The 16,665-nt window shown below is 32.8% G+C and overlaps 2 protein-coding genes across 2 annotated transcripts; one reads left to right on the top strand and one right to left on the bottom strand.

Annotated features, from left to right (window-relative positions):
• The first annotated feature begins 4,461 nt into the window (after nucleotides 1-4,461).
• LOC18050068 (U1 small nuclear ribonucleoprotein A) lies at nucleotides 4,462-7,295 on the top strand. The gene is made up of 5 exons (XM_006444315.2): nucleotides 4,462-4,665; nucleotides 4,776-4,948; nucleotides 6,051-6,144; nucleotides 6,440-6,528; nucleotides 6,698-7,295. The coding sequence occupies exons 1-5, from the start codon at nucleotides 4,575-4,577 to the stop codon at nucleotides 6,986-6,988; spliced, it is 738 nt and encodes a 245-aa protein (XP_006444378.1). The 5' UTR covers nucleotides 4,462-4,574; the 3' UTR covers nucleotides 6,989-7,295.
• A 157-nt stretch (nucleotides 7,296-7,452) lies between these two features.
• Nucleotides 7,453-10,644, bottom strand: LOC18050067 (mediator of RNA polymerase II transcription subunit 28). Its single transcript, XM_006444314.2, has 4 exons — nucleotides 10,541-10,644; nucleotides 10,219-10,406; nucleotides 7,963-8,075; nucleotides 7,453-7,874 (listed from the first exon to the last, which is right to left on the bottom strand). Exons 2-4 carry the CDS (start codon nucleotides 10,397-10,399, stop codon nucleotides 7,740-7,742), a joined length of 429 nt encoding a protein of 142 aa, XP_006444377.1. The 5' UTR covers nucleotides 10,400-10,406; nucleotides 10,541-10,644; the 3' UTR covers nucleotides 7,453-7,739.
• Between the last annotated feature and the right edge of the window lie 6,021 nt (nucleotides 10,645-16,665).

Genomic DNA, 16,665 nt, shown 5'->3' with positions numbered 1-16,665 from the left:
AGCCCATAGCAAGGCAGCAAAACTATGGCAGAGCTCTGCTCCTAAAGCAGAGGCGCCGCATCTGGTTGCATGTTATAGTAACTGCACGTCTGCACTTACCTAAGAGCATTTTCAAAAAATTCTTTTAAATAAAATTTTACTTCTTATTTAAAAAGTCATTACAATATTAAATACTCTAAAAAAACACGTTAATTTATATTCTTCAAATAAGATTTATTTTTCACTCTTTAATATTGTCGAGTGAGTTTCTCCTTCTTCTATTAATATTTTATTATTATTTATTAAAAAAATAAGACTGTAATAATTATTATTTATGTTTTCTTTAAAAAACATAACAGCAATTCAATTTAATAGTGAAAAATTTTAATTAAAATAATGTTAACTTATTCTTATTTGATGAGCCTTTTGAAAAAGATTGTATTTTTTCATCCACTTATTTACTACATCAGTAAGTAAATTAATATTTGAAAAATAAAATCTAAAAAATTGGATATTTGAAGATGCTCTTAGATATTTGAAAATACTCTTTAAATTGATATTTGGAGGGACTAGGATCCGGTGCTCAGCACAAACTCAGCTGAGCACCGGATCTGTTTCCTATTTGGAGATGCTCTTAGATATTTATGTGATATTGTGATCGTCCGAGTCCCAGAAATCATGCTCAAGTTGGATACGTCATAAGAAAATGGGCCCTATAAGTTGAACTTTCTGCTGGCTGGTATATAGCTAGCGACGGCTTTGCTCCTGCCAGCATAGGCTCTTAAGGGCGGCAGGGCTGAACCTGGACCTGGACTGGAGTGCAAGTTTGATGCATCAAGTGACAAGTGATGGGGCAGCAATACAATTAAACAAAATTAGACATGGTGCGTAACTTAAAATTAAATATCAATAGTGGGCCACAACCTTTTGTAGCACAAATGACAAAGTATAATTTGATAGTCTATCTAAAATTATGTTCGTAACTTGTTTTTAGGAACAATTGTGTGCCTGATTACTCTATTTGATAGAAGAAAAATATTAGTTTTAAGAAAAGTTAATTTACAGTTTTCTTGAATAATTGTGTGTCATTAATTGTTTACAAATGGTAAATAGAAAAAGTTAGTTCAAGTTCAAAATTGTACTCTCAATAAACTTGGCACAAGAAAAAAAAAAGTGAATTTGAGCGAAGATATTAGTAATTGGCAAAGTATTAACTGAATAAAAGATGATAATACATTTAATTAAAGCCCTGTAAAAGATGAAAATACTAATGTGCTTTTGGATTTACTTCCTCAAAACTTATTAATGAGCATTTGATGCATGTGAAGGGTTCCCTTAGCTTTTATTTCTCTGTTGCAGTGAACAGAGAATGAGAGTGAGAGAGAAAAGAAAAACTCGAGAGAGAGAAAAAGAAAAAGAGAGGTTGTGAGTTGTGACCCACTCTAGAGGCCCCGTGAATTGGGGTTAAAACCTACAACGCCGGCCAGGGAGCTCACAAGTCACCACACGTAACGAACGAAATTCTTTTCTTTTCTTTTCTTTTTTTGGAGGGGGGGGGGGGGGGGGGGGGAGGATATGTACGTCGTCTGACTCTGAGACGAAATAGATATGTATGTATTGTTTTGTAGAAGAAATGTATTAAATATTCAATTAGGCAAAAAAATTTTAAATGCGTGTGATAGTCAAATGTTGACATGTTAAAAAGACGGCAAGTTTCTATAGAAGCTTCTTATTGAACGCATGGGCCCCATTCAGAACATACTGTTAATTGAACATTTATATAATTGGAGCAAATGTTTGCGTATATTTGACCCCAAAAAAAAAAAAATGAAAAAAAGAGGTAAATATAAAGGGGCATGAATAGAGAGTAAAAACCAAAATCACCCGCCTACCCACTTTGGATCACTGACCAAGCTAAATTGCTGAACTCACTGATTCATTTTATTTTTGTTGAATTGAATCTTAATTTCTTTTTCTTAAAAAAAAATATATACGCTGCACTCACTGATTCATTTTATTTTTCTTGATTTGAATTTTCTTTTATTTATTTTAATGTACATGTTGCAATAATTGTTTTGATTCTATTATTTACTGATACCATAATTATATTGTGCGATCGTTACACTTGAATTTTCTGCTCGATAAAATGCTGGAGGTTTGACGTTCTAATTAATATTCAGTTTTCTCTGAGCTTTTACCCAAAAACTACACATTTTGAAGAACTACGAAAGTGATTCGATATCAATAAAATTCTTGACTTTTGGTCAAAAACATAAAATATTAGACTACTATTATTAGTATTTTTTTCCCAGTAACCTTCATGTCTTCATCCAAAGGGTTTTTTTTTTTTTTTTTTTTGTTGGAGGTTTGAATAACACATCCAATTGATAGTAAATGTGAAAAGTGATGGTCTGCTGTTGGTGTTGCGACAATTTAACTAAAATATTTTAGTCAAATAATTTCTAAATCCCTTTTTTTTTTTAAAGTTAAAGTCAACCCATCCAAAAATTAAATTTAAAAAATGAAGTTGATTTTGGGATTCATATAAGAATGAATTGTGTACAAATAAAAGTATCTCCTATTACAATTAAAATTGGCAAGAGGGCCTATCCATTTATGTGGTAACAAAATTCAATTTGCTCCATCCTTATCCTGGAACCCTCGTAGTTGATGATGACATATTCTCCTCTTTGTTATTGTTATTCTCTGTTATATATTATCACCGAATCTGTCTTTGTTTTTATCACAAGGGTCGCGGGGTCGTATACCACACCTTCACTTCTTCTCTTTGTTGATTCAAGGGGCCATTTTTTATCTCTGCTAGACTTAGTGATAGACTTGATAGTTGTTGACCCACAGCTTTTTTTTTTTTAATTAAAAAAAACACTATTAACCTTAATCTTCAAAATTAAGAGATAAAAATTAGGGTTATTATCATTTTACTACTTCAAAAATTACCAAATATCAAATAATTACAACAAGTATTGTCTCATATCATTTTCCTACTATATCTTTATAAAAATATCATTTTGCTACTTTTCCGTTATAACAAATATCATTTTACTACTTTTCCATTACAACCGTTAGTTGACTCGTTAGTTGACCAGTTAGTTGACTAACAAAATACCAATTTTACCATTCATGATTAAAAAAATAAGTTTCATTAAAAAATAATAATAATACAAAATTATTTTGTAAATAAACTTCATTTTCATAATTCCAACAAAAAAAATCATGTTGGTATTTTATATCCATTTTAATAAATATATTACAAATTTATTTTGTAAATAAGTTTCAAGTAATTTTTTTTAATCATAAAGGGTGAAATTGGTATTTTGTTAGTCAACTAACGGTTGTAGCAGAAAAGTAGTAAAATGATATTTTTATAAAGATATAGTAGGAAAGTGATAGGAGACAATACTTGTTGTAGTAATTTGATATTTGATAATTTTTTAAGTAGTAAAATGATAATAACCCTAAAAATTAACTTGTACATGGTTCACTTTGATTCAAATAAATTGTATTGGAATATATTCAAACCTACAAATAATATTATTGTATTAAGATTAATTTAATTTTAGACAAATATTTACCAACCACCTAAAGTCTTACAATTTATCAAGAATACATAATATTTTTTTTAGTTGTTTACTTGAAGTTTAGCAAGGGCGTCAATGCTCCACTTCCATCACAACACCATTAGAAATTTACTGACATCATAGAAATAAATTATCATTTGACTTTAACATTAAAAAAATTTCTATTTTTTAGAATTTTAAAAATTTAAAATTACATAATTTTCAATTTATAGAATTCTTAAATGTTTTAAAATTACTTCTCGATTATAAAATAAAAAAGAAAAATCTTCACGATAAAACTTCAAGTGGGTGAAAATCAAAATCCTAAATTCAAGTCATACAAACTCTTAACTCCATAAATTCACAAATCAAAGTAAAACTCTAATCTAACATAAACACCCTCTCTCTCTCTCTATATATATATATATATTGCTCTATTAAATAATTAAAAATCTGAAATACAAGATTGAATGGCTGGTGACTGTTGGGTTTGATAATTTTGATAGTGAAGAATCCATTGTTGTGGAAAATGAGGCACATTTCTCAAGTGTAACATTGATACACTTTATAAACTTCAAGTGAAAAAGAAAACAAAAAAAAAAACCAAAAAAAAAAATCTTTGATAAAGTGTAAAACTTTAGATGGTCAGTTGAATATTTTTCCTTTAATTTTGAAACCGCCGCGCAGGAAATATTATATGCACCTAATCGATTAGTTAATCCATTTTACTTTTTCTTTAACTCCAATGCCTGGGACACTAGTGCGGATGGCATGGAGACGAAGGCACTAATTTGGACTATAGAGATGGGTGTGTTCTTAGAAATACAACAAGGTTATTTAGGGACACACCTAAGCGCTAAAGTGAAGAGACAAGGCCCAAAATGATCAATCAGGTTCAACCTGTCGGCCTATTCGGGCAAATCCCACACCGGCATACCGCAGTTGCATTGGCTCACAAATGACAAAACCCTTTTGAAATCCCCAGACGGGTACCTACTGCGAACGGCAACCGACAAGATGGAGCCGGAGGTGGCAAATCAAGGCAACGAAATTTCTCCAAACAATACTATATACATCAACAATCTCAACGAGAAAGTCAAAATCGACCGTTAAGTTTCGCGATTTTTACCCCTTTTTTTTTAATAATCTCACGCGATTACTTTACTGTAATAATCTTTGTATTGATGTAGTGGAATTGTTTGGTCGGTAATTATGCAGAGTTGAAGCAGTCGCTGCACGCAGTTTTCAAGCAATTCGGGACGATATTGGAGATTTTAGCATTCAAGACGCTGAAACACAAAGGCCAAGCTTGGCTCGTTTTCAAAGATGTCGCATCCGCCACTGCAGCTGTTGAGAAGATGCAGGGCTTCCCATTTTACGACAAGCCTATGGTGCGACGCCGTTTTACAATTTCATCTTTGCAATTTTGAGATTATTTAAATGATGTTATTGCTGTAATTAATTATTTTTGTCTGTGTGTCAACAACATGTTTGAGAGTTGAGAGACTGAGAGTTTAGTTAAGAGTAATCCATTTGTTGTTTATGTTACTGTTGTGGTCTGTTTTGTAGTTGATGCAAAGTGGAGACTCTGAGAGTTTAGTCAAAAGTAATGTATTTGTGAGTTATGCTACAGTTGTGGTCTTTTTTGTCGTTGATGCAACTGGAATTTGATTTTTTTTCCCTTTTGGGTAATTGTAGAAATTAGGGTTTCGTTTTCATTTGTCTCTTGCTAGTCTTCTTGCATTCTGTGGGGGTATTGATATTCTTAGATTAGCTTTTCGTACAGCAAATATTGCGCATCATGGACCCTGGAGCACCTTAGGAATACTTGTCTTGCATGGATAGTTATCTTAATCAACAAGTCGTGGCTACTGTCATTTGGAGTGCCTGGATGGCTCTATATGAACTTTTGTGCTTGAATGTGCGCTTTGGTGTTTTGATTTTGTAGGGGGTTTTACTGCAGCTTGGTGGTGACCCATTGACTGAGTCTTTTGAATTTCTTCGAAATGAATTTGATTTTTCCTGAAAGGCAAAGCTAAACCTAGATTTCACCAAATTCCAGCGTGTTTTTTGGTGGTTGATCATTCAGGCCTGGATATTCTGTTTTAATTTGAGTGAATAAAGTTGTATATGCATTATCAATCGGAGGAAAGTTCAAATATATCCCGGGAAAAATGTTTACTCTATGTTCTAATCCCTTCGCCCAAAGATCATTTTGGATTTTGATTTTATTGTCAATTATGTGATAATGCTATGTCCTTTGGTTACATCTTGCATTTCTGTGTGGATTGTAACATAGAGTTATGTTGGTAATCGAGTAGAGGCAAGTAATCTTGGTATTTTAGGTTCCAGAAATTTTTTTTCTTTGGCCAAGTCTATTCATTTAGTTATTCTTTGCATTGTTTTAGTTGTTGGCAATCATTTTTCTGTTTGGCTATAGACCAGGAGATTTTGTTTATATCTCTTTATGATAAATCCATTTTTTCAATGCAGAGAATACAATATGCAAAAACAAAATCAGATATAATAGCCAAAGCAGATGGTACCTTTGTTCCACGTGAAAGACGAAAACGGCACGAGGAAAAGGGTAAGCCTCTCTCATACAGTATCAGCCGTCCTCTGGGAAGTGCTTATATTACTTTGTTTTGCCGTGTGTGGTATAAAATGGAAGTGAAAGTGAACACTACCATCACCTAGGTGCATATTTTGATAGAAAGCACAATGTATGTTAGGTGTTAATCCATGTCGTGCTTTGACTCCCCCCCCCCCCCTTTATTTTGTTTAGGAACAAAAAATAACACCAAAATGTTATTATACTGTATCATATTAACATTGTGCAATGTATGGAGTGGATTTATTTTAATTGTTGTCTTATGCGGCAGGTAAAAAGCGGAAAGACCAACATGATGCTAATCAAGCAGGAATGGGTCTGAATCCTGCATATGCTGGTGCCTACGGTGCAACACCTCCTGTAAGTGTCTTGGCTGTTTAGGTTGATGGTGTTGTCTGATACAGTATCTCATTCTCATTTCTCATTAGCCATTTAACAAAAGCACAGTTGAAATCCTTGTTTCTTTTGATTAATATCTAATAGTCCTCTGTATGATTCTTACCATCTCTGTCTTTTCAAAATGGTGCAGCTATCACAAATACCCTATCCAGGTGGTGCAAAATCTGTGATCCCCGAGGCTCCAGCTCCACCTAATAACATCCTATTTGTTCAGAATGTTCCCCATGATACAACTCCAATGGCGCTGCAAATGTTCTTCTCCCAGTTCCCTGGTTTTAAGGAGGTTAGGATGGTGGAGGCAAAACCCGGGATTGCCTTTGTGGAGTATGGAGATGAAATGCAAGCAACAGTTGCAATGCAGTCACTCCAAAGTTTAAAGATTGGCCAGCAACAGTTGTTGATCACTTATGCCAAGAAATAGATGCAATCTCTGTTGATTACCTTTCGCAATTTTTGATTATCATTGCAGGCAAATATTTAACTTCATACATTGTCAATCTAGTTAGATGTCATGTTTGCTAATTTGTGGTTTCCTGTTGCATGCTATGTTTCACAGGAGCCTCTGTGCTTATATGTATGAAAATGGCTGCACAAGTTCTTGCTTTCTTTATGTTGAAAATTGATTAACTAGTTTAGCTGAATTACACTAGTTTATCTGGTTGGCGACTTACTGGGTCTTTGAACTACATGAAGGTCAGTGTATGTATTTGTCATCGGTTACTTGGTAATCTCTGTGTTCGACAAATTTGGTTTTACATATGTTCATCTGGATAGCATCAAGATGCAATATGCTAGTGTGACGTTAGTTATACAACAGTAACTTTTAGCTTGCCCTCGTTTATTCTGTCGAGGACAGAATCATTGCCCACCATCACTCTTATCAAATCAAGAAACCAACTTTTATATCTCTCCTTACAAGCATACAGCTTAGAATGAAAATGTTGTAATTTTAGCAGCTTTAAATTCAAGTGACATGTTGACAAACTTGCGAACCAAGGCAATAAAAGAGACAAATGTTATCTCAAGGGTGTTCCCATAAGGTGCTTTCAAAGCAAGCCTCTGACAATCCACAGGGGCATACATGGTTAAACTACCTCAAGCATAGGTACAATGCAATGGCACTTTCTAGAGAGTTACATAAAAGGCATTGTAAATAAAGATTTTTTCCACTGTTAGACCCTCTCCAGCTCAGTGATATGTTTATCCAATTGACCTTTCAAATCATTCCTCCACCGTTGTATGAGTCTCTCCTGTTTTTTTATAAGCTCCTTTTTAGCCTTCAGTTCTTCTTCCATGATTGCAATGTCCTGTTAAAGCATGGCGGATGCATAAATGTCCCCAATCAATAATCCCCAATTATAGATTGTATCAAATGCCGCGTGGTGAATAGATTACCTTTCTAAGCATTTCCACCTCCGTTGGCTGATCCTCCCTTTGCAGACTAATAAAGTACAGTTGAAGCTTTTTGGCAGCCTCCATAAAATCTCTAGCATGCCTCTCCACATCAACTGAAACAATAAGGAAAAGGATTTCTTCAGCCCAAGGACAAAATTGCAGCTCCATTAGAAGAATGAGCCCAATGAAATTTTATCCCATTAACAAATTTCGTAGTGGTTAAAACCTAAATCATAAGGTCCAATAACTTGCGAATATATAAGTAAAGCATTTGCAGGTATATCAGCCAATACAAATCAAGAGCATTCTCATAGAGCCATATAAGATTCATGAAAGAAATATGATAAACTGTCAGGAAGAACAATAGAAAGAATGGGATTACCTCAGGTACGCTAAATAAGCGGAACAATGTTTAAAAAGAGGAATGCTGAAAGGGCATTTTTTTTATGCTAATTCCACAATCACCTCCATAATCAGAGATATGAGAGAGGCGGATAAATGGTAATGTCCATCTATAACTCATAATGAATCTACTGTCCTACCAGCCTGAAAAGGAGATGAATAAGTAAACTATTGGATGTTCTTTTTTTTTGTTTTTTAAATGCTGGTTGAGTAAATTCAACGAGTAAATGAGATGATATAATCAACCATGTATTATACAATTACAGCTGATGGCTGTAGCAACAATATATTACATTAGCATGAGGTGCCACAAAATATTATCATATACATTTCATCTCTACTCCCAGGCAAAGTCTTAAAGAAGGACATCATTTCATAGAAATATAAATATTCATAGCAGCCTGGGTCAGTGCTAAATGCCCAACCACCTACCTGCATTGTTCACACCCCGAACTACGAAATTGGCTAAGACTGCGTACTTTGGCAGAAATGGGCAACATACTTCATCTCGACCGTGTATAAATAGACTAAAGACAAAATGGCAACTGCATTTGTAGACGGTAGACAAAAAGCTAATTTAATTAACTTGGCGAAGATAGAGAACAAATCAATGAAGACCGATAAACAACATGCCTGCAATTCACTCATAAACTTACCAACACCAGCAGCCACTTGTTGTGCCTGTTTGTGTTGTTTATGGAAGGGAGGGAGGGGGACAGAGAGAGTCCTGTCCATTGAGTGAATCTAACACTCTCTCTCCCTAGTGCTCCATTTATTAATTCAAGTGAGTGGATGATCCATAGTGCATCCACTTTAAAAGCTTATTTCGGGATCAAACTCAAAAGGAACTTCAACCGCAACTATGGAAACGTACAACAAAAAAGAGAACTCAGAGGTTACAAGAATCTGTATATGGATCCAAATCCAAATCCTCACAATCTCTTGTGTATAATAGCTTTCAATCTTTAAAACTTTCAAATAATGTCAAAGTATTGACGAGCATTATTGTTTACGAAGCAAAAGGTCATCACCTCTGAGAGGCATTCCGTATCATTTCATAACTATCTCATCACTCTTTTCCCTTAATGATCTGGATACCTTTTCTGTGTTTCTTCCACACAGATCAAAATCACGATTCTATTCTCTCTTTATCTGGATTGCTAATGTTCAGTCGTTTGTGACATTTGCTAGAAATATTTTAAATTTGTTCTGAAATCTATTAGCCAATCTTAAAGCTCGTACGGGTATTCATTGTTTCAAGGTATGAAATAGCATACAGGTTTCTCAAATTAGAAGAATTACAATTTACCAGTAGTATCTTTTTTATACTATAATCCTAATGTTTTATGGGCCACGGAATCATTGTTGCACAATGGAAGAACACTAAGATTACACTATCAGCACTGATTGAAAGAACCATCGAATATCCACTCATCAATTAATTGGTATTTCAAACTTCATTCGTTTTCTCAAAACTTCACTAAAAAATATTCCTCTTATGATCAACAACAATTCTATCTCATATTTTTACTTGGCAAGATTTCCTTAAGATGATAATTCTGTAATACTAAAAATATATGGATAAGCATTTTGTAAGAATTGAAGGGATATATATTTTTAATTTATCCGAAACAAGCATGCAGGCCATCTCGGAAAATAATATATTACAAATTATATACCCTATCCTAAGATTAGCCATAAACAAAGATTGACTCTGACTAGCACTAAAAACTTGCAACATTTGATGTTTATTGGCAGCCAAATCACATGATTAAAGTAAACTGCTGGAGGGTTGAAGTTGAATATTGATTGATAAAAAACAATAATTAAAAATTAGAAGAAGAAGTAACTAACTTTGATGAGAGGGATGTGGAGAACGGTCAATGGCTTGAAGCTCTCTGGCGGGCAAGCATGGAAGCAGGGCAGCCTCTAATGCTGTCACACACGATATCATATTCATGTCGTCTCTAGACGGCTGTGGCGATTGGAGCGGTGAATCCAGCTGTTGATGATCTGCTGCTGCTTGTTGAGCCATCGCGTTTCTATGTAACAATTAAATGTTAACGAAAAAGCCCAACCAAAAAAAAAGCCCCACAAGTCTTACAGAACTTTTTTTTTTTTTGTTAAACTGTGAAGGACAGAATTGGACAAGAGACAAAGAGAAAGGGGGCTGTACCGCAGACGGTTCTCTTCCAGCTCGCTGAACGTGCGAACTTCTGTGCTGACTTACGCTGAGACCGGAGACAAGCCTAAGCCTTTCGACGATTTGCGTTTGATGTAGCAACTGGGTCTGGACCCTGGGGCCTTTAGTTTCACTTTACTTCCTGATCGGGTTGGGTTTAGAACCCGGCTCGAAGATTTCAGGCTACAGTCCGCCGAGCCCATTCTAACCTTTCTTTTCTGAGTGGAGCTTTTAATCCTCTTTAAATTTTATTTCCTAAAATACCCTCAAGTTAATCGGTAAAATATAAATCGATATATTAAATTAATCATCTTCCCATAAATTTTAACCAAAAACATATATATATATTCCTTTTAAAACCGCATAAGAATCCTAAATGTATTACCTTTATCTAAGTTTTTAATAGAATTTTCATTCAAAACAATAAATAAATTTTTTTTGGGCCAAGTTATTTAAGAAATTTTAAATATTCTTTTTAATTTTAATACAAGTATCATGTCGTCAAATCTTTTTTGTGCCAAAATAAATTTTTTTTTTTACCCTCGAGAGTGACGACATGCTTAGAATGCCTTTAGAATATTTTACTACTTATATTTTATTGGTAATTAAATTTATAAAAATGCTGAGAGAAAAAATTATTTGAAAAATTATTGATGCGGGAGATGGCGTGGGCTAACGGCTATGAATGTTGAATTTTGGACGTATATTATACTGTTTGGACGGAAGCCTGTGACAAGACGAACAGCATTCATTGTCATTCCCCTTGCCTTGTTAACCATGAGATTATTGCCAAATTTCAATGTTTTTGGACCGAATGTCGCATTTCAAGTTACTTAATTTTCAGCACTTTATGAATCTTCTCTGATTTTTATTATTATTATTTTTTATAAGAGATTCATTTTGTTGATGCCAAAATCCGGATAAGTTGATTAAATCTCAGATCCCTGTATCATCATTAAATTTGTTTGGTGGGAAACTACTGATTAGTTAGTACCATGAGCAGATTTTTTATGAGCAGATGTTCTGTGAGCAGACAACCCATGAGCAGATAATCCATGAGCAGACGATTCACGAGCAAAGAACCCATGAGCAGACGATCCATGAGCAGATAACCCATGAGCAGATGACCCATGAGCAGACAATCCATGAGCAGACGATCCATGAGCAGATAATCCATGAGCAGACAATCCATGAGCAGACAACCCATGAGCAGATAACCTGTGAGCCTGTGAACACAACCAATAGTCAGGAGGTGCTGGAAGTTTTTCCGGCGAGAACCCTCCGACGCTCAAGTCAGCGATTCGGGTCTTACCTGGAAAAACCCATACCACAGTTCATGTGGCTTAACTATGATTGCTTTAAACAAAAAGCTTTTAAGTAAATTTAAAGGAAAAGAATTTGAAATAATCAATCTTAAAGAAATCACAGGCGAAAGAGAAATTTCTCAGTGGTAGAGAGAGAAAAATGTCCAATGGGTTCAGTTGCTTAGAGAGAGAGAGAGAGAGAGAGAGAGAGAGAGAGAGAGAGAGAGAGAGAGCTAGAAGAATCCCCCCTTAGGGTTTTTATAGGAAACTATAGCGATTTTTATCCTCTCCCCTAGGATTCTCAAGAAAACTACTAATTTTCAGCTCACTAAGAATCTGGTCCCTAATATTTCGGAGAAAATATTTTGACTGAATCGTGCTTTCTGGTAACTTCCTGGTCGAGGTGACCAATAATATCCTGGTCGATGTGATGTGCTCGAGGTCACCACATATTATTCTGGTCGAGGTGACCAATAATATCCTAATCGAGGTGATCTACTCAAAGTGACCAATAATATCCTGGTCGAGGTGATCTGCTCAACCATTTGCTCGCTTTTACTCTGGAGGAGAGCACGATAATGTATGAGCAAACATCTTTATCTTGGTCACCCTATTTCATTCCCCAAACACATTTGTTACTTCAATTTTTTTTTTGTCTTTTTCTTACTTTAATTTCTAGTATTTTTCTAATAATGGGCAGAATCTGTTGTGTTCATAGACTAGGATTTAAAAGATTATAAAACCTCAAGGTTAAATTTTTATCAATTACACATTTTATTTCGAGGACAAAACTATTATTGCACCGTACCACAATAATGCTCTATTACACAATAGTCCTTGTTTTCTGCAAATAATAAAAATTGAAGGTTTTGAAATTTTAATATAAGCCCTAATTTAAAAATTATTTATTATTTTCTCTCTTTGTTTTCCATGGTTTAATATTAATCCTGGTTATTTTTTTTCTCCTCCACGCTTCTTTTTCTTTTTTGATCTGATTTCTTCTTCTTCTCCTTCTTTTTTTTTTTTTATAATTTCGTAGATAATTTTTTTATTTTTGAATTTTCAAAGACATAAGAGTATTTATTAAAAAAAGAAAAAAATAAGAGTTTTTAGTAAATAATCAATTAGATTTGATCTAATATTAGTTATGTTTGGTCTCTTGTTTTTAAGTTGATTTTATTATAGTTATTGGCTGCTGGTCTCTCAAAGATAATAAGCTTATTTGGCTAATTTTTTATACAATCAATTGGTTTAATGATCAAATTTTGCCAACTAAATATGAGTTGTCCTAGAATTTTGAAAATCTTGTGACACTTGTCCTTTAGTGTTAATAAATTATTAGGATATAATTATCTTTATTTTTTAATTCATTAACTACCAATTACTTAGTGATTTTTTTTAAAAAATATTAGACCATGAGAGAATCCTGATTTAACTACCTTAAATCTCGAAGTTTCAATCATTAACGTTAGAAAGAAAATCTTGTTAAAAATTTATTAGGATTTAACTACCTTTATTTGAATTTGATTGAATACATGCAAGCACTAAAACAACTTACCCATCTCAACTTGTATTATTATTATTAAAAGCTTAAACCATAAATTTTTGGCCTAATATGAAAGAAATTCAACTAAACACTGAGTAACTCTTTTAAGTTTTGACTAATCAGACAAGCTTTACTTTATTTGTTTCTATATATGTTACCCAAAAAAAAAAAACTTTTTCAATTTTCATTTTGATTCATAAAAATCAAATCGACAAAGCTATTAGAAATCTTTACATGAATTTTATTATTATTAAACTCATTATAAGTCTCTACAAATTTTACCAAATATACATAAAACGATAAGGAAAATACTACTCTACCAATACTCAACTACATTATGTTCCCATAAAAAACTAGAGAAATAAAAACAGAAGAAACAGTAACTCCTCTTCATTTTTGTTAATTCATTTTTAATGGTATGTACTTTCTCAATACTATGGATAATTAATTATAGAAGTAGATATGAAAATAATAGCAATCATTGGAGAATTATAAAATATTGATGTATTTTTAGAATAAATCAAGGATTTGTCTTCCTAAAGTTCATAGGCTTTATTGTATTTATGTGGTTCTGACTCCCATAGATGCACAACTGAATCATGCATTATAATTACTTAATATCAATAATAAAAATCTTCTCAAAATTCCCTGCATCTTCCTTATTCATATTATTTAATAACTTAGTCAATAAATAAAAATATTTATTAAAAAAATAAAATAAACAACTAAAACATAAAAAAAATCTAAATAATACTCACGGGTTGCATGAGGAGAAAGGAGAATGACTATTGATGGGGGTGGGAGAGTAAAATAATAATAATTATATTCTTTCTGACATTTAAAAAAACTAGAGGGATTACAATGTTAGTTACCTGAGTAAATACATCCTGCCGTTGCGATTACTTTTGGAATTCTTTTGTTGGATCTAACGGTTAAGTCACAAAAAGACAAAACAAAATTGTACCATACTTCTGTAGCAACATAGCTGAACCCTTCGAGACTTTATTTCTCCTTTTAGTCTCACTTTAGAAATATTTATAAGCCCAACGAATTTGCCCGTTTAACAAATTGTTCTTTGCATGAACCAATGGGAAAATCAAATAAGCTTGGCTCTTAATCTTTTCCTTCTCGTTGATGTATGCGAGACTTTTTGCCAAATTCCAATGTCTTCTTGTATTAAAAGTGGGACGCATTGTTTTGTCTTAAAATGAATTTGCCTGTTTAACACGTTGTTTTTTTTACTAACTAATTCAATTGGTAAAATTTCTTGAGTGTAAAAAAGAAGTTTATAATTCAAATCCTTCTATGTTTAAAAAAAAAAAAAGTTCAGCCAAATGAAAATGTTTTTGCTCTCAAACACAAAAGATGAAATTGTTGGCTTTTGTTCTTGTGAGATAGTTGTGCCTGAAAATATTTGATAATAAGCAATAGGGGAAAGGTCATTCACACACCCAAAGTTTACTTAAATGATCACGTGGATTCTTTTTTTTACTATTATACCCTTGATTAAAACAACCGAATAATTGACTTTAATTAAACTTCTATACGTAATCAATATAAATTAAACTCTAAATAATATAATATATAAATAAGATAAAATTTAAAAAATATTTTGAATATTAGAAAAGTTATTTTAATATTATTAATTTTTCGTATTCTTTTAATAGTAATAAAATCTATTTGACATATTAATAATAGTACAATAATTATGCCTAACATTCACACTAATTTATAAAATTTATATTATTTTATTTACAATATTGTTTATAATTATATCTATATTAGTATAATTTTTAAACTCAAGGTTTGGATTAATAGATTTTAGTATTAATAAAGTCCTTTGGGATAGACTAATACTAACTTAATACTAAAAACAATTTTCATTATATATGTAATTTTATTAATTATACTTCTTGAAATATTTTATTTATATCATATGCTATTTATTTATTATTTGTATCTTATTACTATATTTATATTTACTTAGGTTATTACAATCAAATAATATAATAGTTTCTTATAATATTAAGGGGGTCTATGTGACCATTTAAATAAACTTTAGGGGCGTGACCACGTGGGTGACCTTTTCCCCTAAGCAATAATATATGAAATGACCTTGCACCTGTTTGAATCGTATGCAAACCTATTTACTATCTTTCTTTGAGAGTGTTTTTATTGAGTATTGGATCTTGAGAGACCCAATCAGATGCGATAAGCCAAATGTCACCTAATTATAGATTGATGTTTAATAGTTTGGCCAATTATCAAGTAACACGTGGCCTATCATGCACAATAACATGCAGATGATGCGCATCTGATCATTCTTCAACATACTAATTGATCTAAGCTTACAAGTTCAGCATATAGATTACACATATTTATAGTAGACTACAAAGTAAATGGAAGGTCTGTTCTCAGTCAGCTTACTTAATAAACTAAAACAAAATCAAAATAGAGGAGGGAAAATGAACAATGTGTCTATGTATATGTAATTGGAGTTCGAACTCTACGGACTTAGTCAATTAACTCTCAAATAACTTTATTTGATTCGCCATTCGATCATAAGGGAGGTATGTGTTATAAGATATATATGGACACGGTGTATTCCTCTACCTTTTATATAACAACAATAATAAGGGTTCAGCTATGTTGGAGTTGGAGATGATCCAACTTGGAGCCAACTAATCTCAATCGTTGGATAGTTGCTTTTAAAGCAATGGTGAAGATTAAATATTTAGGAAATTTACATCCAATGGGAACGTGACACAGCTACAAAGATTACCGGTTCCATTTCGATAAACAGGACTTCGTGTTAAATCTTCATCATCGTCACCAGAAGCAATCTGCAATTAGAATGACAAGTGACAATCAAGTGACAAATAGCACTAAGCCTTCGTTCTCTTTTTATTATTTCCCAATTATGGAATCGCTATCACAACCCTAAACTTCATCTTCGCGTTAAAATCTTCATCTTCGTCACCAAAAGCAATCTGCAATTAGAATGACAAGTGACAAATAGCACTAAGCCTTCGTTATCTTTTTATTATTTCCCAATTATGGAATCACTGTCACAACCCTAAACTTGCCCATGTCATAAATTTAATTTAAAAAAAAAAAATTAAAACACTACATGCAAATCTTCATCTTCGAATCAACCGTCCATATTACAATTTCACTAAAACTTCACGGCTACACAGATTTATGATGACCAAACTTGATAAACGTAATAAGACACAAAAACCAAATAATTATTCTGATAATCGTAATAA

This window comes from Citrus clementina, unplaced genomic scaffold (genome assembly GCF_000493195.1).
Source record: "Citrus clementina cultivar Clemenules unplaced genomic scaffold, Citrus_clementina_v1.0 scaffold_3, whole genome shotgun sequence".
NCBI classification, from domain to species: domain Eukaryota; kingdom Viridiplantae; phylum Streptophyta; class Magnoliopsida; order Sapindales; family Rutaceae; genus Citrus; species Citrus x clementina.
This window is presented reverse-complemented; position numbering and strand designations above follow the sequence as displayed.

What these genes read in the sequence shown, in the direction of transcription:
- LOC18050067 (XM_006444314.2), bottom strand. Translation starts at nt 10,399, where the DNA reads ATGGCTCAACAAGCAGCAGCAGATCATCAACAGCTGGATTCACCGCTC. An exon ending in TCCACATCCCTCTCATCAAA is followed by an intron (nt 8,076 to 10,218) that starts GTTAGTTACTTC and finishes TTATTGTTTCAG; the next exon opens with TTGATGTGGAGAGGCATGCT. An exon ending in AGGTGGAAATGCTTAGAAAG is followed by an intron (nt 7,875 to 7,962) that starts GTAATCTATTCA and finishes ATGCTTTAACAG; the next exon opens with GACATTGCAATCATGGAAGA.
- LOC18050068 (XM_006444315.2), top strand. Translation starts at nt 4,575, where the DNA reads ATGGAGCCGGAGGTGGCAAATCAAGGCAACGAAATTTCTCCAAACAAT. An exon ending in CGAGAAAGTCAAAATCGACC is followed by an intron (nt 4,666 to 4,775) that starts GTTAAGTTTCGC and finishes GTAATTATGCAG; the next exon opens with AGTTGAAGCAGTCGCTGCAC. An exon ending in CCTACGGTGCAACACCTCCT is followed by an intron (nt 6,529 to 6,697) that starts GTAAGTGTCTTG and finishes AAAATGGTGCAG; the next exon opens with CTATCACAAATACCCTATCC.